Source organism: Corvus cornix, chromosome 5 (genome assembly GCF_000738735.6).
Source record: "Corvus cornix cornix isolate S_Up_H32 chromosome 5, ASM73873v5, whole genome shotgun sequence".
In the NCBI taxonomy this organism is placed as follows: domain Eukaryota; kingdom Metazoa; phylum Chordata; class Aves; order Passeriformes; family Corvidae; genus Corvus; species Corvus cornix.
Genome location: NC_046335.1, coordinates 16,530,343 through 16,552,080, shown reverse-complemented (window position 1 = coordinate 16,552,080; position 21,738 = coordinate 16,530,343). Strand labels below are relative to the sequence as shown.

The window sequence follows — 21,738 nt, the reverse complement described above, 5'->3', positions numbered from 1 at the left end:
ATCAAATTTTCCTTCTGAAAATGAGTAATAGAATGGCTGCTCATCCTTCATGGAACATGTTCATATCAACTCACAAAAACACTACGGCAGGATTTCTTTTTATACCATAAAAGAGAATATTACTCAACAGTTTTATATTCATCCCATTTTAACATTTCAACATTTACATAAAGAAAAAAATGCTTTAACTGCAATGCTTATGCAGGAGAAAACAGGAAAACCCCCATGACTCCACTTCGCATGCACACGAAGAGCTGGAAGTAAGAATATTAGTGGTGTGACACACAGAGAACTCCAAGAAAAGCGATTACATCATGCAAAGAGGCAGCACCTTCTGCAGGACTAATACATCCCTGAAGTGATGCATTTGATAAGACGGATTGGCAGATTTAGCCAAAATTCTCAATTTTTTCCTTTAAAATTCATTGAGAGTCTGAGATACTTTTCACAATCACAAATTACAAACATAACTTTTACTGCGAAGTTATGCATGGAGATGATAGCAGTCAGGTATGGACAGCATCATTCACAAAGCATCCTCTCAGCTCTTTGAAAAAGATTTTCTGTGCTTAGTCACTGCCAAACGTGTTGATTTATCTATCTTTTCACTTTTCTCTCCTTCACCAAATTGATGTCCTGTACTACCCCATAAAAATCTATTGAAAGGTAAACAATGAAAAAAAATACAATTTAGTATTGAATGCTATGAACACAGCTTTATAAGGTAACTGATTAGAGAAAAATAATATTATTTCACGTCCTCGTTAAAACAGCAATTATTTTTATTGATCTATGTTGGGGTTTTAGTTTAGTCTTAGTTTTTTTTTCCTGTTAAAGGAATTTTCTCCCATATGCATGTTGCTAGGGGACAAATAGCTGTACTTAAGAAAGACAAAAAGGGGAGTGGGGCGGGCCTGGCTACTCCTTTGTCTACACCTGGGTGTGGGGTCAGTTCGCTCTGAGCGTCCGGAGAGAGAAGCTGCAGAGAAAGGAGCTGCTGCTTCTTTCTTTTTGGCCGTTCTTTCTTCCTGCTGGAAACAACGCCGGGACCCCAAAAGCCGCTTTCCCTGCCCTGCTGGAGACCGGGCTGTGGCTGCCCTGCCCCGCTGCTGCTTCGAGCTTTCGCTACGCTGTAGCCCTGCTCGCCCTACCTGCCTGGGCCTCCGTGGGGTTCTCCCATCTGGATACATCTCGTCTGCCACCCGGGATTTGCGTCCGTCCCTGCCGTTCCAGCCTGCTGTTCCCGAGAGTCCGGGATCGGCTGCCCAGGGGTTTGTGAAGCCTTTGTTCCATCCTTCCCGGGATCCCAGGGCACCAGAGCCGCGGGTTTCCCGAGCTCACTCCGGAGCGCCCCCTGCAGCCGCGGGGGAACCATCGCACCTGCCCTGCTCACCGGGAGCCGCCAGCGCCCCTGCCGGCTGCGAGCGGAACTGCACCCGAGGGGAAAGGGCCCGACAGCCGAGAAGGCTGGCACTGGGTTTGTGATTGCTGTTACTGCCAGAGTTGTTGTTGTTTTTGTTTGACTGGTTATATACATATATATATATATATATAGTAAAGAACTGTTATTATTATTTCCCACATCTTCGCCTAAAGGCTCTTGATTTCAAAATATAATAACTTGGAGGGAAAAGGGGTTATATCTGCCACTTCAAGGGGGGCCTCTGCCTTCCTTAGCAGACACCTGTCTTTCAAAACCGAGACAATCTATATTCCTCATTCTTTCTTATTTAGCTTGCTTTCATAATTTCATTATTTCAAAGCGTACTCTTCATTTATTTTACAAGCAAAACTTGTACCACAAAAGAAAGTAATAGTTTATTATGAGTCACAACAGTAGTTGCAATACTGCATTCTGGATCAATGTACCTCTTTAGGAATAGCAGTGGCATAATATCTTCTCTAATACAATGTACTGGCAGTTGGCCATTATGTTACACAAGACCTGCCTAATATATCTTTATTTGCAGTCCTCTAGAAATGAATACTGCCTCTTTAATTATTAAATGCAAGTGTTAGTTGAGTGCATTCAGGTCTCGTAAGATTACAGCCCTTAGGATGACTGAATGGGCAAAGAGCATCAGCCTTGCTTTACACACTATCAAGCTTCAACTACTGATGGACAAAACGTCTACATTTTGTGGTAGAGGAAAAGGTGATTTTAGTCCTTGAGAAATGAATATAGCTGCACAGTGAATACTACTTACAAACTGAAAAAAGGGAGTAAACCCCATGAAAGTAAGCATCTGATGGATTGCCTTTGGATAGATCAAAGCACAAATTAAAACCCAAAGTAAGAAGAAAAAAAATGTTATATAGATATATATAAGCCAAAAATTCTAAGAAAGCAAAAAGATTTCTGATAATCTTCAAACCGTAAATCAGGTTTTCAAAAGATGAAAAAATTAAATAAGATGCTACACCTCTAAAATCATGTTTCTGTTCAACAGAAATTGGAAGTCAAGTCTGTAATACAAAATGCCCTTGGCTTCTTTCACCAGAAAAAAAACTGAATTGAGCAAGATATAGAACATGAGATTTTCAGCCCCTTAAATTATACTAACATACTATAGGCATCTAGGGAAATGGCTCCTTACTCAGACAGCTTTATCTTTCATTAATTATTGACACTATACAAAGGACTCCAGTATCTTTCTTTTTTCTTTTTCATGGTTCTGCTACTTCTCATGCATATGGTAGAAGCTCCTTTCCCTGAGGACACAGTAGCTTGGAAATGCAAAACTTGGGCTTCACGTAATGGAATCTGTGCTTTGGCTTCATCATTCTTTCAGTTCGCCTTCATTCTTGAGTAGGTTCTCATTAACTTATAGCTTTGCAAAGAACAAGAACAAGTAATTTAAAATTAACTGGAATGTACTCTTTATAGTATAGGTCTGAGCAAGTTCAACTCAACGACACCCAAACCTGTAAAAGCAGCCAGTGAGAAAGTTAGACTTCAACTTCGGTAGGACACAGATTTCCTGGCATCTGAAGGCAGAACTTTCCTTAATTTCCAGTTACAGGCTTACATATGTACGTCAGCTATTTTAACAAGTGAACTTTTGCTAATATGCAAAGATTTATTTGCTACATTTTGGTTGGAATTAATATCTTTGACATTAAATCAGTCTAAAGACTAGGTATCAAAATTAATTTCTTAAAATCAGATTATAGTAAATTCAGTGACAAAAACAGCGCTATGTAGGAGTGAACGGCAATTTAACAGAAATTAAAAGGAGTTAAAAAGAAATGGCTAAAAAGCTTTGTTGATTTTACCCTGTCACGTGAACTACTCTGGCAGCATTGCTGTACAGTTTGTATTCAAACAGCATGGGGATTGATCTTACAGCTGGTTTAAATTGGCATCATTTCAATTAACAACAGAATAGCTTTTGACTTGAAACAGCAGAATGCTGATTTTCACTGCTCTAATGCTTCTTCCAAATCATACCAATATGCCCTACCTGCATTATGATACACACTGATACTTAGGCAATGGTTTCCTTCATGTGAATTTTCAGGGAATGTTTTGGATGCAATTAGTTAAAGGCTTTCTGAAATTAAATTAATAAAAACAGTCCAGATAAGAGGAGATTCTGTGGCAGGGACAGTCTTGTTAGGCAAAAGATGCCAGCACTGGAAATAATTTACATTAGTAAATGCTACAAAGCAGCCTTGACCAATAATCTCTTTTACTGAACACCTATAATTTTCTGTAATACTCATGAGAACAGAGTATTAAATGTGTCTGTAACTTTACATCTTTTGGGATCAATAGAACAGTCTTCTCTGATGAAACTCTTAAAACCCATGCAGTATTTAATGAAAAGCAGCTGAAAGGCCAGATTTCACAGACACTGTTGAAACATAATCTATTTAAACATGGTTTATCAGCTATGAAGATTATCAGAAAAATACAGCACAAACACACTCATCAGGAATAGAAAGCCAATTTACAGCGAGTAGGTGAACAGGGCTCAGGAACTTGGTCACAGTATGGAGAGGCTGCATGGGGCCAGACAAAGGTATCTGGTTTAGGATGAGGATGAGGAAGATGAGAAGATACAAACAGTTGGAGAGGAGACTCTGTTCTTGAGAGAGAAGATGAGGAAGTATCAGAGGCTAAAAAGCGAAACAAAGAGAATGATAAGGGAGTGTGGGGGGGGACAGGAAAGAAAAAAGATCCAACAGGGTTAATGGACTCATGGATGCCAAAAATGCAAAGCATTTGTTTCACTATTCAGTAAGATCAAAATGGTTCCTACGTAAAATAAATGTCACTTCTGAAAGCAAAAACAACAAAAAAATACCGCTTTATTTATATGTGCTCTCCTTTCATACTAAATTTGATTAAAAAAGCAAATTAAAGATTTTTTTCCCCTATGTTCCAAATGCATAAATTTTAAAAATATATTTAAGGGGAAATAAAGGCCAAAATCTAAAACTCAGGTTATATTGTTTCTTCTTATAATAAAGTCAGTGGACAGCAACTAAACTGAACAGAAAGTTTTAAAAAAGATTGATTGCAATTTATCTTAACCAAATAGCCAATGAGTCTGTAGAGATTTGCGTATTTTTACCTGTTGTTGGATATGAAATGTGTGTGTCTCCCTGTGAGATTGATTGGTTCACCAAAGGCCTTTTTTTTCCCCTCTACATTTATTTCCTTCATCGATACATACAAATATGAGTGCACGCCAGTCATGGCAAGCCAAGTGAAATGGAGACAAAGTAAATTTGACATAGTTATTGATCAGGACATTAGAATCAACAGTGAAGCCATGTAAGAAATCCACAATACACTCTTGATACTTCAAAGGCTACACAGACTTAAACTTGAATCACTTAATTATTACAGGATTGGTAAGAACTCCATATAAAGCAGGTTTCTAATACTTTTAAAAGGTCAAATTCTGCTTAATTGATACATCTAAGAATAAGATGAATTTACATCCACTGCAGCTAGATTTTTTTGGAAAGATTTTACATAAACTTCAAATTTGAATTTTAGCTCTCATTTCTTGGTACTTGGATGACTGAACTCAGACTAGACAGGCAAAGGGGATCATCATCATCATCATCATCACAGATGGCAAGCAAAGCTATGAAGGGCAAAATTTCCAAATGTTCACATGTATTCACATATAAATGTGCTCACAATGTAGCACTACACAAGGTAGTTTAACGAGCAGAGGAGCAAACATTTCCATCCTAAGACAACTTTCAGCCAGAACTTTCCTGCACTTTAACGTTTGTTTACTTATTTGCCAAATTCCTTCTGCATTTCTAAACCCTGTGAATCCACAGATTTTGCAGGTGAGCTCTTTCAGCCCTATATAGGTCTAAAATCTTGACCATCTATAGTTTCTCTCATCTAGCTATTGTGAATAATATTTTATTGACAGCCTGCTTAAGCTTTCTCAAACACTATGACAAGCCTGACTGCTTTGATTCTTATAGTACCATAATCTTTTAATTCCTCCTTTATAATTATAAAAAGAATGTTTATATAATATTCTGATGAAGGATTCTGAACGAATACTGGATGTGGAGATTTTTTATATCTATAATTACATAGAAACAGTAGATAACAAAGCTCTAGTCCTTGCCAGAAATTGAGTACTAGTATTGCAACAAGGTTTCTTTTGCTAAAATTAACAATTAGCAAAACCCCACCAACAAACAAAATCAACTCCAACTCCCAATCAAAAAAAAAGAAAACATAAGGGACATCCACCCACTGATCCTCCACAATTACCTTTTATAAGATAAATAATCAAAAAGGGATCCCATATTTTTAATTTTCCATCTTGCTCTCCTTGACAATAGAGTTAAGTTCTAACAACACAGCTGAGATTCAGAAAAAAATACAATTTGGACCTGCTAGAAAAATCAGAATGTATGCAGAGATCCTATTTTGATCAGGGTATTGGCTGCAGGATTTGAATCTGAGGCAAGCTTCTTGAAAAGCTCACTGTTTTGAATGAGGTTTCATCTTTACTTAAAAGCATTGAGGAATATTCAGCCTTTAAAGTGCACCAATTCACTGTGCTCTCAATGTGGCAGATATGAAACAGGACACCCTGAAGGTATAAATCAAGAGCTGTATGCCCCCACTGGAAAAGAAACAAACAAAAAACCACCACAAAAAACCTTTCACAACACCCATCCACAACAAGCACTTTTTTGAAGGCATAAAATTTTATCTATAGCTATGTCTATCTATATATGTATATGAAACCTATAAAATCTAGTTATGTTCTTAAAACAGAAACAATTAGGCAGACTAGAATATAGAATGATCACCATAGAATGATATAATGTTATCCATTTTAATTATACAAGAAGAAAGAAGATTCCACGTTGTTATATCATACTGCTATTCTCTGAAATCAAGTGACCTGATCTTTGCAATCAAAACTGCTTGCACTATAGCAAGCACAGAATACTACTTTAAATTCAAGATTGAGTGAACATTCAATCCAATTTTAACATTCAGAAGTTAAATAGCTAAATTGGATTTTTCTCTACTGCACTATTCTGATATTAAGCAAAGACATTATACATTTCAATGTGTCTTAATTTATGGGTCAAGTGTACTCAAATTCGTAGGCTGGCAAATTTTCCCATAAGCTGTTTGTGTCAAAGAGTGATTGAGCAGAAATACACCCCTGAAAGGTGCCAGGAAAAGCATTCTATGGTTTTAAAAAGAAATAAGAAAACTCTCAATATTTAGAACACAAGTTAAGATATGGAAAAAGTTTTTGGAATTAGCAGCATTATGATAATTCCTTCTGCAATCTTTGCAGAATGCATGGCTCACATGCTTTTTGATTGCATAACTTTTAAAGTATATTAGTTTGCCTTGTGATAACTGAATATATTAATACAGGCAAATTATATATTGTCAGTATTTACTCACATGTAACAATCTTAGCTTTTATGTAGCACAACTGTGCACCACAATTTTTTATATGTATATAAAAATATCACAGTATGTATAATTTACAATAAACAAATTTTGCTTATGTCAAAGTATGCCCACAGTAAGCCTACCCACCCATGTAATTATATTTTAACATATAATTGAGATTTTAACTAATTAACATCTTATATTTTTTTGAGATTAAAAGTTCTCTGAAGTTTTTTTATTTACCTTTTAAACAAAAAGGTGCAAATACAGAATGGACCAAAAAGCACAGGACTTTGGCAAGTAGGCTAGTTCAGCATACTAATTTTTAGCCCTTGCATAAGGAAATGCTACTAAGCTCAGCAAGAACTATAGATATTTTAATTTACAGAGAACATGGTCAGCAAGTACTTCATAAATAAAAAAGAAAAAAAAAATTATATTACACAATGTCTATTTCCACATATATGACAATAATGAAAATATAACTTCATTATGCAAAATCAGGGGAAAAAAAACGAACACAAAATCTATCTACGGCCAGATCATTTGACCTATTTTATGGTTGATGTGCAGTTCTTACCTGTTTCAGGATCACTGAAATCTGGTAATGTAATTGTATTAAGCTGTCGTCTATCGGCAATAGCTCTGTCTAACAAGCTGCTCCCACGTCCAGAATCACTGTAATGAAGTACAGAAATTGTAAGCTATTAAAATAAAAAATTATATACTGATATACAAGTTGCATGCTGCCCTACTCCCACAAAGGTTCTTGCTATAAAAGTTACTGCTATGACCAAATTTAGTACCAAGCACCACTAACCACTCACAGTGCATTAAGCCAGTTGCATTAAAACAGAATTAAGCTGAGCAAAATTAAATCCTTATTTACTTCAGCAATTCTGTTTTCATAATTAATACAACCACAAAGGGAATACTGGCTTTTAATTTGATTCATAACTAACACCTCTACAGAAATGATATGGAGTACATCTATTACAGAAAGCTGAGAAGGCAGGTGTTAGGTTGAAAATCCACACTTTCACCAGACTGAATAGAAACACTAAAGCCAGGACATCTAATTTGAGGTGAAGATGTTATAAAGGGCTGTTTTGGTTTTGTGATTTTTTTTTTTTGTTCTTTATATATGCACACATGCAGATCAACTGCCTAATGTTGAATTTGATTCTAACAGCATAGCAGAAACATTTTGAACATTTCTAACATCTCAGGAGCCAAAGCAGCAGCAGTGATTTTTGTGGACAAATGCACTTCTACTTTAGCTGTAACTCAGTATCTGCCCCTCAGGCTTCTTGTTGATATGCTTGCTGGAAAACTAATTGCTCCTAGAACTACTATTAAAGATTCAGCAGAAGAACAGGGACTGAAGAACTAAATACTTTTTCTCCTTAATATGAGGCAAGAATTGAGACACATTGTCAGCAAAGTATAAGGAAGCATACATGGGCATTTCTTCTTTAACATTCTATGGTTAGTACAGTAATTTCATTTTTAGGATTGTTAAGTCTGGTACAATTCATTATCAATAAATATTTTCTTTAAAGCCTCATTAAGAAACCAAACCACCCCACAAACTTAAAAGTAATTAAGTTTTAAAGCAATTGAACTGCTAGCCCAACTTAGCAGAGTGTAAACTTTCATCTGAGTCTCCCTGAAGAGAAAAAACTGTATGAAATTCCTAGTTTAAAGTAAAGCCTGAGAAACTTTAATCTAAACTGCTAGACTGGAATTCAGCACATCTCTCTATTTGCCTTAATTTTACAACTGCTTCCTTCTGAATTTGAATTGAGAGAAGAGCAAGAATTCTACAACAGTTCTTAATTATTGCAAAAATCAGTGATACAACATCCTCTCTTTGTAGAGCTGTTACTAAAATGGTAGAATTAAAATTTTGTGGTATCCTAACATTATTGCATTATTTCCTTACAAAATGACATCATTATAGAAATCTACAGGAAACAGAAGGGAACTTTCTGGGACATGCACTATCAACTATAGCTGTTACATCACTTGGTGTGAATTTTCTGTGGTAATTACTTCCTCAATCCACATGCAACCACATGCCCAATGTTGCTGACAAGTAGAGCCAGACCTACCGTCAGTATCTTCTAAGCACAGCACTGGCACTGTGGTTTATTCCTTTTCCAAATGCAAACCATGAAGTGGGAAAGAATTCAACTATTTTCTAATGCATTTTAAGCAGTAGGCTAAAGGCAAACATCTTCCAAGCCTTGCATCACAAAACAATTTTAAAATTCATACTAACCATGTTATGAGAAAAAAGTTTGTATGTCAATTAAAGACAAAAGTTCTCTCTCAACTGAACAAAGGTAATGCACAGTATTGCATTTGGCCCATTTTAAGGTATATCTAGGTATTTGTGATTTATTTTTATCATTAAAACATTATTGGGGACACTGAACCCAAGTTCCCACAAAATCTGATTAATTGCAGAAGAAATATTTAATATAAACCACAGCTTATCAAAAAAGTAAATTCTTTTCTCATTGGGAAAATGATACACTAAATTAGTTTTCAGTCTAAATCACAATAGAAAAAGATATTTCAAATAAGCATAAAAGATATTTAAATCTTTGAAAAATAAAATTACAAATAGGTTTAAAATTATTAAAAGACCTTTTATTACTGGCTTAAAGAACTTTTTTTAAAAAGGCTTCAATTATTTCCAGTGGCAGACATAATTTTCAAATGGTGCTTTGCAATAAAATGAAGCGTGTGTTAAAACTACAAAAGTTGAAAAATTAAAGTTTTCACAATAATCCTGCATCATCATTCTTCAGTACATGAGGAGTGCAGCTGTGTGAATAGAACCTCCCAGTCACATTTCAGGTCTCTTTATTCACTGCTTGATGTAACCCTGAATGTGTGATTTGGGAAACCTGTCTCCTTCCATCATGACACTTATCCACAGGTCCTGTTCATTCCAATCTGAATTTGATCTTAATGCACTGCCATTAACTTCAAGAAAAGACTTAGATGTTGAGATTAAAAAAATCAGTATTTAAAAAAAAAAAAAAGATGCAAGGTAGTCCTCACTAATTTTTCCACTTAGATGTTCTTGAAGGAGAATGGTGCCAAGGAGAGTTATCAACTACTGCTGTTTGAAGCTGACACAGTCAAGAGTAAGTTTTCACAGTCACTGCTGATGTCTGAAGGAGGCATTACTTAATGTGTGTTTAACAGGGCACAGTAGCTCTTAGCACAAGAACAAGAACAACAACACAGTAATGACAAGCTATGATGAGAGCCCTGATCTGCGTAAAGGATATAACAGCAGAGATGGAAGGTGAAAAGTTGTGTTGGAGTACATGCAAAGCCAGTCTGAAATTAGGCTTGCACAGAAACTGTAGCTATTCTGCAAAGTACAGCATTCAGACACTAAACTCTTAACCCTGCCTGCCCACACACACAACCAGCTAAATAAAATAAAGCACCACCCACTAAGTTAGAAGAGAAATTTTCTCCCTGGCCCCTACTCCTCATTCAGTGAAAAGATTGAGCTCAAACCTTTCTGGCTGCTGACATACTTGCTTTGTGTAACCTGAGTGATGCTCCCTGCTCCACAATGCAGTGTCAGGGTCTCTCAATATGCTGTGACTGACTCAGGTGCCTTCCCAGCCTTCTCCTGCCACACCCTCCAAACTTTGCTGCTCTGAATGCTCACTAGCTCCCTAAGGAGAGAAGCAGTTCTCCCTCTTCTGCCATTAGGTCAACTCTGTCAATCTTCTTAAAGAGATGCCTGTGTTTACATGACTGGAATCGAAGTACAGCAAAAACTGCATATTCACCATACTGCTGCATAGGTATCTAATGTCACCTGGTACAAAGCCTTTCTGCTGCAGCATCTCTTCTCCAGAAGCTGTCAACCCTTCAAACGACCAGATAGCAGGAAATTCTGCTTGTCTCCTTCTCCAGGTATTTGATAAACATGTTGAATAGTACCAGCATGGATTCCTGCTAAATAGCCTTCCCATTTGTTTCACAGCTTATCTAAACATACATAGCAAAGGACCTTCACAAAAGCATTTTGGAAACCCAAACGGGACTGTAAGAACTTATCTATGTACTTGTTAATGCCCCTGAAGAACCGAAATAGGTTCATGAACAAGACCTCCCTTTAAAAGACAGCCATGCTGACTATGCAAGCACATCATATCTACCCACATGTGATCCCTGATGCTTCTATGGTTTTAATTAATGTCTTGTCCTCTTTCATATTATTTTTGAAAGTCCTTGAACTAAATTCCTACTACAGCAATCTCTCTCCTAGACAATATAAAAGACTAAAACCCTGATCAGGAAACGAAACAAGACCATACCAGTACATTGAGAATGGATGGGTTACCCAACCTGTGTAACCAGCCTTTATCGCTGCAGAATTTAGTAGCTTTGGCATACCTTACTTCGTGGAAGCCTGGGTAGTTCCACATGACCATCAAGTGATGTCTTTGCAAGTCAGTCTCCCGATACCCCAGGGATTAGTTTGTTCATATGAAATACCAAAACAGGTAAATGCAGGACTGCTGACCTAATATTGCCCTGAAAAGCTACTTAGCAAGGTAGTGAGCAGCCCAGCACTCTACAGCATCTTACCTTGGGTTAGTTAGATTGTAGCAGGATTTCCATATCTGGAGCATGTGTTTACAGGTAAGGAGTGCTTCATCTGGGCCTCTGCACAGGGACTCCAATTTGACTTTTGTAAACAGTAATCTAGTGAAAAGGAAAGGGAAATTGAAAGAGATTACAATTCAAGAAAAACATTTTTAAAGACAGTCAGCATCACACCAAACTGGAGAAAACATAACTTCAAATACAGTAATAATTTAAGTAATAGTTTAATGAAGTAATTATGATAAATATCTAATGCCATCAGAGTAACAGTGCTTTTTACAAGATGCCTTTCAACTGGACAGAAACAATAGTTGACAGGATTTTTTTTAATTAAAAAAAACGTTTCAAGACAACGTAGCTTATTGATATTAGCAGTACCCCAGGATTCCACAGGATGGATCAAGTTGTAGGTTTTCCACAAAGATTAACCTAGACACCTTCCTAGTTACTTAAAGAATATAAATAGTGTGACAATAAAGGAACTAGTCCATTGGTAGGCACATTTATAGGAGTCACAGCACCTAGGAACAGATAATACACTAGAAAAATACTAACTGAAAAGCAATTTTTAGTAAAATCCCAGATTAAAGAACACAAAGCAGAGGAAGAGCATGCATATAAAACTGTTAGCCTACTTTCTGTTTTAAAACCCAGGTGTACTTTGGTGTTTTATTCCACTGCAACCTTAATCATACTAAGTGAAAAATTTATATGATTGCTCATATGGTTTGCGTGGGAAGACTGAGAAGGGTGTAGCGGGTGGGTATGTGTGAAAGCTCAGAAGTTTCTTATCCCAAATACAAACTTGGAGGCTGCTAATAGTAACTGAAAAGTGCAGAGTTTTCTCAAGAATAAGAAACTACATCGAGTTACAGTAGTTAAATCCTTAGCATTGCACTGAACATCCTTGGCAGAAACTACCCAGCATGGAAATCTAAAACTGAATCACACAACCTTAAGTGTGTAACGTGTGTGTTGTGGGACTGAGAAGAAACAAAAGGCAGGTCACTGAGTTAGCTTAAGAAAATGAGCAAAGAGCACCTGCCAGGTACATAAGGTCATATGGAGTCTCACTTGGTATCTTGTAAGAATAAAGAGAAGAGTAATCAGTTACACTAGTTTAGCTTTCTTCCTATCAGTAAATTGGATTTGAGTATACAGGGAACTATATGGATAATTTAAAGCTGTGTTTCATTTGGCAGAGATGTCCTCTCTAGATATTTGTTTAACAGTGACTATATCACTGAAAGAAAAACATGCCCAGGTCTGTCCATCATTTTACTGAAAAGAGAAGGAAAAATGACAAATAACAACCTCCTTCCTTCACACTCCCCTCGTCTATTCTGTCCTTAACACATGTGCACCCAAACAGCAAGACCTAGGCATCAAAACCTGAAACCCAAATCACAGGAACCTATCTCATACAAACCCTTTCCTGCTTATCTGTATGTGAGATAGTACATCTGACAGTTTGAAGAGCTTATAGAAGTTCAATTTCTTAAAATTTGTGATCATAAAGCATTTTACAAAAGTTATGGAACATAATCAATTCAGAAGCACTGAATTTGCAAGTTATTCTAGAGTCAATAATCATAACATATACACCTTATTATGTAGAGTTTACAGATAGACTGAATTTCCATTAATAGCATTCAAGCATTTAAGAGTTTCAGGAATTTTGTAGCAGAGGGAAGGCACAGGGTCAGTAAAATGCTAAGATTCAGCAAGCAAGATTTAAAAGGAAAAATGGAGCAGGGAATAGAAAGGGAGGGGATTTGGTTATTAAGAAATTACTTAAAAATACATGTACAAAATAACAGGAGTCTGTGTAACAAAAATGTTGGAACCTGGGCTACTAGTGTAGGATTCAATGTCAAGACAGCAGAAGACAAATATCTGCACAAGAATGAAAGCAACACATCAGTTTGTTGCTTTTGGATGTACTTAGTACACGTTGCAACATCATTCCTGTTTCTTGCGCATTGTGGCAGTCTGGACTGGGTGTTTGCACATTTTCCAAAATACAAACAACAAACAAAGTATGATGGAAAAATATTCACAATTCTAATAAAGAAAGGCTAGGAAATTGCATCTAATAAATAAAGTACACTGGTGTGGGATTATCCACACTACAGCAAAAATAATCTTTTGAGTAGAAAAGGTTGCATTTATAAAGCCACAAAAGCAACTTCCCTGGATCCGAGAAATATTTGGACTATAAATCTTAAAAGAATGAAGACACCTCAGAAAACTGAAATGGGAGGTTAATAATAAAATGAAAACCTGCCAGCTACTCATACTTGACAAATAGGGGAAGGAATGGAAGAGGAAGGAGGCAACAGAAAGAAGGAACACTATGTGACAAACAGGTCTCCCAAATTAACTTAATTTTTTCAAGTTCCCTTGAAACATGGCTGGAGGTATGAGCAGCTCAGGGACAAGTATTACCAGAAAGGTTTTAGAAACCAAGAGGTAGGTTATCTGAAATAACATTTTCTGAAAGGTCAGCTTCAAGCATCTGTGAAAACAGCTCTTCTGGAACACAGCCTGCATAACAGATACAGAGAATTTTAAACATTAGAAGAAGCTTTGATACTCTACTAAAATGATGAAGAACAGATAAAAACTACCAAATGATAAGATGATGAAAATAAAGCTGTACATTTTATGAGCATCACTAATTATCTGTTTTCTGTTTGAGAGTCAGAAGTTTAAATTACTGGCACATGGTGCCAGAGTAACCTTGACATGGTGGAACAGCACTCTACTAAGAATACAAGTACTGAGAAATAGACAGTATTCAAAAAAGAAATGAAGAATAGGACAATGTGTGTCAGAGATGTGGAATAAATATAACAGGTAAGAACAGAAATCTGTTTGGGTCAAATCCTTTGGGGAAGGGAAGTAGGTAAAACAGGTTCTTTCAAAGATAGACTAATAGGGCATTTGTTCTACCATCAGTGTTTTCTCTGGATGCAGATCTTTAACATTGCTAAAAATAAAGTGAATTGTATCATTTTAGGAGATTAATTACCCAGACACAAAATGGAGAACAAATCAAACTCTTAAGTGGAAAGACTTAGTTATTCTTGGAGCTAATAGCTGATAAATTTATGAAATAGCTACTGAAGCAGCAAATGACTCCATTACTTGAAGACTGTTCTCACTAACTAATGAGGACATTATAAAACAGCTGCTCATAACCTAATCCATATATTACTGGATTTTTATTTAAATAAAGAATAAAAAATTCCAAACGGGTTTATAACTAGGTCTTTGAATTTCAGCAGCAAGTAATTCGACAGTGAGGGTTAGCAAACACATTCAAGATGCAGCAGAAGCCTGGTGTTTAGCACAAAGATGCTCAAACATTTAAGGATCTGCATCTCAAGTTGAGTGGGTAAAACTCTATGTGTGACAAGCCAATCATTGATAAGACTGTGCAAGTAAGACATCAGAAATGTGCAGAGATCCTATCAAGAACAGCAGGGGACAGGCAGGGGACAAAAGAGCAACACAAAAAGCTGCATCTTATGTACATTAGTAAAAAGCAAAGCTAAACTACACCTGAACAGATTATTATACATTAAAATTATAGGTTTTTAAGGCTTTTTTGTTCAAAGTAGGAAAAAAAAAGAAAATGTGTTTACTAAACAGGGATGAAGATTAAGAATATTCAGGAATGAACCCCCAGCCTTCACCATAATCTTTACCTGTGTTGTCTGACATATGAAAACTATGGCAAATGGAGAACAAGAACACTTTAAGAATGACTAAAGTTAATGCAGTCAAAAATAATCCATTTCTCAGAATTATGGAAACAGTGACACATAGGATTGTCCTTTCTAAAGTAAAAACTTTAAAGAAAATATCACTTCTGGAATGACTGGGGAACAGCATCTATACTGCCAATGTTTTTGTCAGGAGGGTAGGAACATTAGATAACACCATTAATGAATAAAAGGGTTACTGTTCAAGTTTAGTAAAGAGATTGTACCAAACAACCTGTCTAACCGTTATTCCAAACCAGAGCTGCCTAATAGCTGGGCTCATCAACGTAAGACAGCTGTGAAGAGGCCAGATGCAATTCAGGGACTACTCATTGGAACAGAAGGAGAAAGACACAGTGCCCTTGTACCATATCCCAGTGAGATCACACCTGGAATGTTACATATAATTCTCATTGTAACCGCTAAAAACACACTTGAGGAATTTCAAATTGGAACAGCTGCAGAGAAAGGCTGTGAGGATGATCCATTGACTGGAAGCTGCAGAGTACAAAAAACACTTCACTTAGTCAGTCTAGCAGAAAAAAAAAGCCAAGAAGAGGTACAAATTCTTTCTATAAATACAGATGAGACAAGCAGCAGGAAGGGAAAAGAACCATTTATCTAGAGGAAATAGTTTTCACAAAAACAAGTATATCTAAAGGCCATTCAGAATATTAAAACACTAAGGGTGGGAATTAGGTCTTTTAATTTATAATTAAGTTGTAGAAAAGACTGCTTCCTCACAGTTTGTTTTGGATAGACCACAGAAGAGGTGGTGCAAATAACCTACCTTTTTAAAATATAACTGATAAGTTCATGAGAAGTATTACAGACAGGACAACTGTAATAATGGGGCCTTGTGCCATCAAAGGTTCTTGCTACTGCTTTATTTCCTAATTGATGCAAACTAATCTATTAGTCCATGATCTGAAGCTTTCTCCACCAGCCAACCAGTGTAATTTGTAGCAAAGAACTTAGGAATCTCCAAAATACAATTGTTGTCCTAACTCTCAGCCAGCCCGTTTCACTTTTTGAATATGCTACAACCACCAATTTCCTTCCATAGCAACTCTCTTACGTCAGGAGATGAAGAGGAGTTAATTTGTCCAATACTGGCTTAAGCTTTTGAAGGTATTTCTAACCGGTTGAATGAAGCAAAAATTTGAAGTATGGAAGACTGAGCTCTGCTATGTGACAAGTCACACTATTAATATTGAGAACTCTTAGTTCTTTCAGTGAACAGGTATTGCTCACCTCAAGCATCATTTTAAAATCAGCTGTTTTTCTTTTGGGATCAAGTTAGCAATTTCCACAAGTTGCTGTGCACCATAAGAGTGCAATGGCTTGGATCAGACATAGTTGGATATCTCTATTTCATACACTACTGCATGGATGACCCCTGCCTTACATTCTGTGATCCTTTCTTCAAATCTAGCAACATGACACATTATCTATGATTCTTCCCCCAGACCTGCCTGCTATAGCACTGTCACTCAATGCAGTAGTAATCAGGAATCTCCCTAACGTCTCTCAGACTAAGTAACATCCTACAGGAAACTTACAGTTCCACTAGACTTCTTCTGAAGGGTGCATATCCCCATATCCTGATCAAAACTGTTCAGACTGCTCTATTTTCAGTCAGTGTTGGAAGCAAACTTCATTATTATTCTCTTATTATATAAATTATTTACATTGTTCAGGACTTGAAGAACATAAGAAAGAGCTGTACGTAACACTTAAAAGTATGTGCATTGAAAATTATAGTGTAAAGTACCAAAAGCCTTGCTGAGAAACCTAAGAACCCCCCTAGGAAAATAAAATTTAAAAGGATGCATCAAATCTGCTTGCTTGGAATGCAGGATTAAAAATGCAACTACTTTGGTTTATGTTTAACCTACTTGGAGTAAACTTACTAAGTTTTAAGAGAACCGTTTTGAATAATTTAAGAGTTTGCTAAGAGTAACTTCAGCTAACAGTATTTTTTACATGACAATCAATTATTAAAAATGTTAGGAAATAATTAATATACTGGGAGTCCCATAAATATGGGTACAACCAAGAAAAAAACCACACAAAGTATCAAACAAACAGCTTGATCTCCCAGAAAACCACATCAATTTCTACAATAGCTTAAGTACAATAATAAACTTTATATAATCAATTCTGATATACAGCCTGTTACTTATGAGACCATAAAAGAAAGGTGAAAAATACCAATTCTATGTGGAGTTATATAATATTTCATTTTTCACATTTAAGTGCTTATTTGATATATCTCACAACTTTAAATCCTAGAATGCTAGAAGAATTCAAAAGAAGTTGTTCTGGTTTTAAAACCAAGCACTATATCAAAAAAGAAAACCAAACCCCAAACAAAACCAATCCCCACAAAAACTATCAAACAAACAACGCCCCCCCCCCAAGAAAAAAACCCACCAAGTCTAATCAGATGACTTGCAAAATCTTAGACTAATTAGTTTGACAATAATTCTGCACTAAGAAAAGAATCACAGAAAGGACGATGCAGAATGTAATGCTAAAGATACTGGACTCTGAAAATAAACTCTTTTTTAACAGACAGTGTAGACTTCTTTTCATATGATCTGAATTTAAGGGAAAAAATAAATACGGTGATGCAGGACTTACATTCACATGCGTACTTCATACTGTTTGATCTCATTTCTGTAACAAACTGTCATAGTGTCAACTGCTTGTGCAAATTAAATCAGGTTAACTATGAGACCCCACAGAATAATTGAAGTGGGAAAGTTGTACATAGAATGCACAAAATTAAGGTGGAGCAATTATTATTCAAAATTAATTATTTGCAAGAATCTACATCTATTGACCTTTCCTAGATAAAGCATTAGCAAGTCACTCCTTGCACTCAACAATTACATACAGGGAAAACTGATGACTGACAGGAAACATAAGAAATTAGGAAGTAGGAGGGAAGCCAACCCTTGGCACCGTCAGTTTTCTCTGTGTCAGCACATGCTGTGAGCACGTGCCCTTCTAAAAATCTTGTAATGACTCAGAAATAAATGGTTTAGAAGAAAAAGGTTAAAATTAGAAGAAAACCCTGAAGTTCCCAGTGTTTATCTCATTCACAATCCAGATTTTGACAATAGTTTACTGTCTGCAAGTTGGTAGCTTCTTTTAGAAGGAGAACGTAGGGCTGATTGCCTTAAAATTCCTCACTTGAGAATTTCAATTAAATCCAACAGGACTCTAATTTACATGTAATACACCCTCCTAATGAAAAGATCCTTATAAAACACAGTAGGAAACTTCCTCAAGAAACTGTTCAGCAGTACAGCTTAATAGCTGTCATGCCAAATATCTTTTTAAAGATTAAATACATAGCTATTGGAACAAATAAAGCCTTTGCAATCTATATGTGGAAACACGTCATAAAAATAACTAACCAAGAAGCAAATAAGAATGCCAGCAAACAGGAAGTTGAATAGAAGTCCCCAGTGAAGCAATTATGTTCAAAATAATTAACACAGCCCTTTTGAGGAGACATGATGCAGGTGCTTCTTGTATAATGAAGTAATAAATGATATTGAAATATTTTCTGCAGTTCTCGTTCACCTGTGATAAAACTGGCTACAGTGCAAGGAATAACTGAAAGGGTGGAGAATATGCCCTTACTGCCAGCAAGTAGAGTGACATTCTTATCAGAAAGGACATTGGGAGGTGGTCTGATTACAGAAACTACCATCAAGAGAATGAAGTCACCAGGACTGCAGAGGGCTTAGCAAATTATGATATAAAAACCAATGGCTGGAAAGGAACCAATAAGGGATCAATTCAAATTAAAACCAAAAATGCAGTCTTAATGAAGAGTGCAACTCCAACACTGAAATGAGCTACCACATGCTGCAATGGTTTCTCCAGGTTTAGATGTGCTCTTATCAAGATTGGAAGTCCTCTGGAAGGTATGCTTTAGCTAAACCTATATTAATATAAAAAGTAAAGTAAATTTAGGAACTTCTAATATAAAGACAGTTGGGGGGTTAAGAATTGATCATCCTGGCTGCAAACTATAAATTCAAGCATCCAGTTTTGACAGCTGTCCCTTTCACACATGCTGTAGAAAGCTTACAGCTTCACATTATTCAATTCCCAAATACCTGCCTCATTACCAAAACACAAAACGACACAATTGAAAAATTTAACCTACAGGGGGAATGACAACATGAAACTAGACAGACTATGAAAGACATGTAATTTTGTAAAGGATGTATTTACACATTCAGTGATCTTAGATGCAACCATGATAATCAAAGTACAGAAAGAAACTTAGAGAGGTGTCTGCTGCAATTGCAAAGTGAACCACTGCACAGTCAGTCTACTCCATTTTCAGTACTCAAGGAGAGTTCTATTATCAGGAGAGACATAAAGAGTTAATTATAAAACATGAGAAGTCATCATTTTTAAGTACCTTGAAATCACTCAAAGTCCAACACTGGCAACAGGAGGTCAAACAATCAAATCTAGTTTTTATAAAAACTCCAGGAAAGCATTCAACTTAATAAAAAAAAAGCATCCTAAACTGTTTCTCAGTCAATCACCAAACATTCTCCAACTCCAGCCACAGAGATCCCAAGTACTGGAAATTCCATACACACACAGAAACATGGATGAAGTAAAAATAGGCTGTTCAGATTGCTATTTGAAGCATGACTCTCAAAAAAGCAAAAGAAGAAACAAAACCAGCCCTCAAGCCCCAAAATAATGCAATTTTCTGAAAATCATGAATAGGTATATTTGGTGTCCATTAGATGGACTTCCTCGCACCCTACTGTTCCCCATATATTTGTTCCCAAAGCAGTCAGACCTGTGATTTTTGGTGCAGTGTTTGTATACTGTATTCCATATTATGAACTCGATGTCCTTAAGAAAATGTAAATCTCTAAAGTATAATGAAGATAGTTTCTGACTAAAGCCAGAACAAATTAGTTATACTTGAAAACTTTTTGTTTGCATGCCTTGAATTCCCTGCAGCAGCCGGCTCATGACCCAAACTGGGACTCTTTCAATCAAGTTTCAAAGAATCTACAGCCTAGCAAACATAAGTCAGGGATAAGACCCTGAGGCCAATGACCAATTTGTTATATAAAGTAATATCTACCTATCAGCAGTGTCTTTTTTAATGGACCATTCAGTAAAAGCATGTAACAACAACCAAAGGGGAAGGGGGATGAGGGAGTGAGGTAGAAGAACACAGAATAAAAAAAAAAACCAAAAAACACAAGCAAACTAAACTGTCTTTCATGACTTACAGAAAAATCATTCCTGAGAACTGATTCATTTAACTCCCAAAATAAACAGGATCAAAATGGAATGGATTTGAAAATGCACGTTGTAAAATGTTGACAAGAATGCATATACAAACCTGAAAGACATGATTTTGGCAAGCATAGCAAATCACTACTTCTTGTCCAAACTTATATTACCATCCTTTCCTCAAATAATTTCCAGGGCTCTATTTATCAAGGAAAAATCCCCACAAAGTTTTACCAGCACCACATACTGCAGTGCAACTACAGCTGACATTGGGAAAGCAGAATAGGGTAGTCTGTTTCCTTTAGTTGATAAATATCTTCCTGTCCCACAAAACACCATTGTATATGTATCATCCTACACTGCCTGTACTAACCAGTTCTTTTTTTATGCTTACCTGGACATCTCCAAGGAGGAAACAAGTTTGTTACACACTGAACTGAGAGGAATGTTAAAAGGCCCTGTGATTCTGGGAAATCTAATGTAGCTCAAAAGAGCCCTTGAGGGTCAGGAAGGAAAAGATTTAATAGTTTTCAGAGGAATGACATATTGGCCTCATGCTTCTGTGAAATATTCTTGGAAGAAAAAAAAAATTCCATCACACTTCAAGAAATGTAAATGTTTAAACTGTGAACTAAGTCTTCAGTTGTCTTCAAACCTGTTACCATATGTCTTTCCTTTTTGAGTGTACTTAACATTAAAATAACATGCTTGCACTCCTCAAATAACCCATCTGCTGTTCCCTACTTCTGCTACTTTAAAAGCTTGTCAGCTGCTATCCATTGCAGTTCCAATTTTCAGCATAAAATTAGCAATTTACTACTGATTTTGCCTAATTACGCTAATTGTAGGCATTACATTCGTCTTTAAGTGTCCCAGCATTTGAAATAATAAGGGAACCCCAAACAGTTAAGATTAAGAAAACAATATCCCAAGTACTTCACTAAGAAACCTGACTCTGTCTCCCTTGACTGAGAATCTACTTTTGACTAATCATGAATTAAAAACAGACAGAAGTGTGGTTTCAAGATTTCACATCATTTGAAACACCACTAAGATATAAATTCCTTGTAACAAGCAGATAAAAAAACAGGGTATATTGTACATAAGGCT

At 36.3% G+C, this 21,738-nt stretch overlaps 1 protein-coding gene across 3 annotated transcripts in view; it reads right to left on the bottom strand.

The window, feature by feature from the left end:
* TTC7B (tetratricopeptide repeat domain 7B) overlaps positions 1 to 21,738 on the bottom strand; it is a 130,733-nt gene that overhangs the window by 35,142 nt on the left and 73,853 nt on the right. For all 3 annotated transcript variants that reach the window (XM_039552570.1, XM_039552569.1, XM_039552571.1), the window contains 2 exons: positions 11,546 to 11,662; positions 7,494 to 7,591 (listed from right to left, as the gene is read on the bottom strand). In XM_039552570.1, coding sequence (XP_039408504.1) covers positions 7,494 to 7,591; positions 11,546 to 11,662 — 215 coding nt within the window. The remainder of the gene's footprint in view (positions 1 to 7,493; positions 7,592 to 11,545; positions 11,663 to 21,738) is intronic.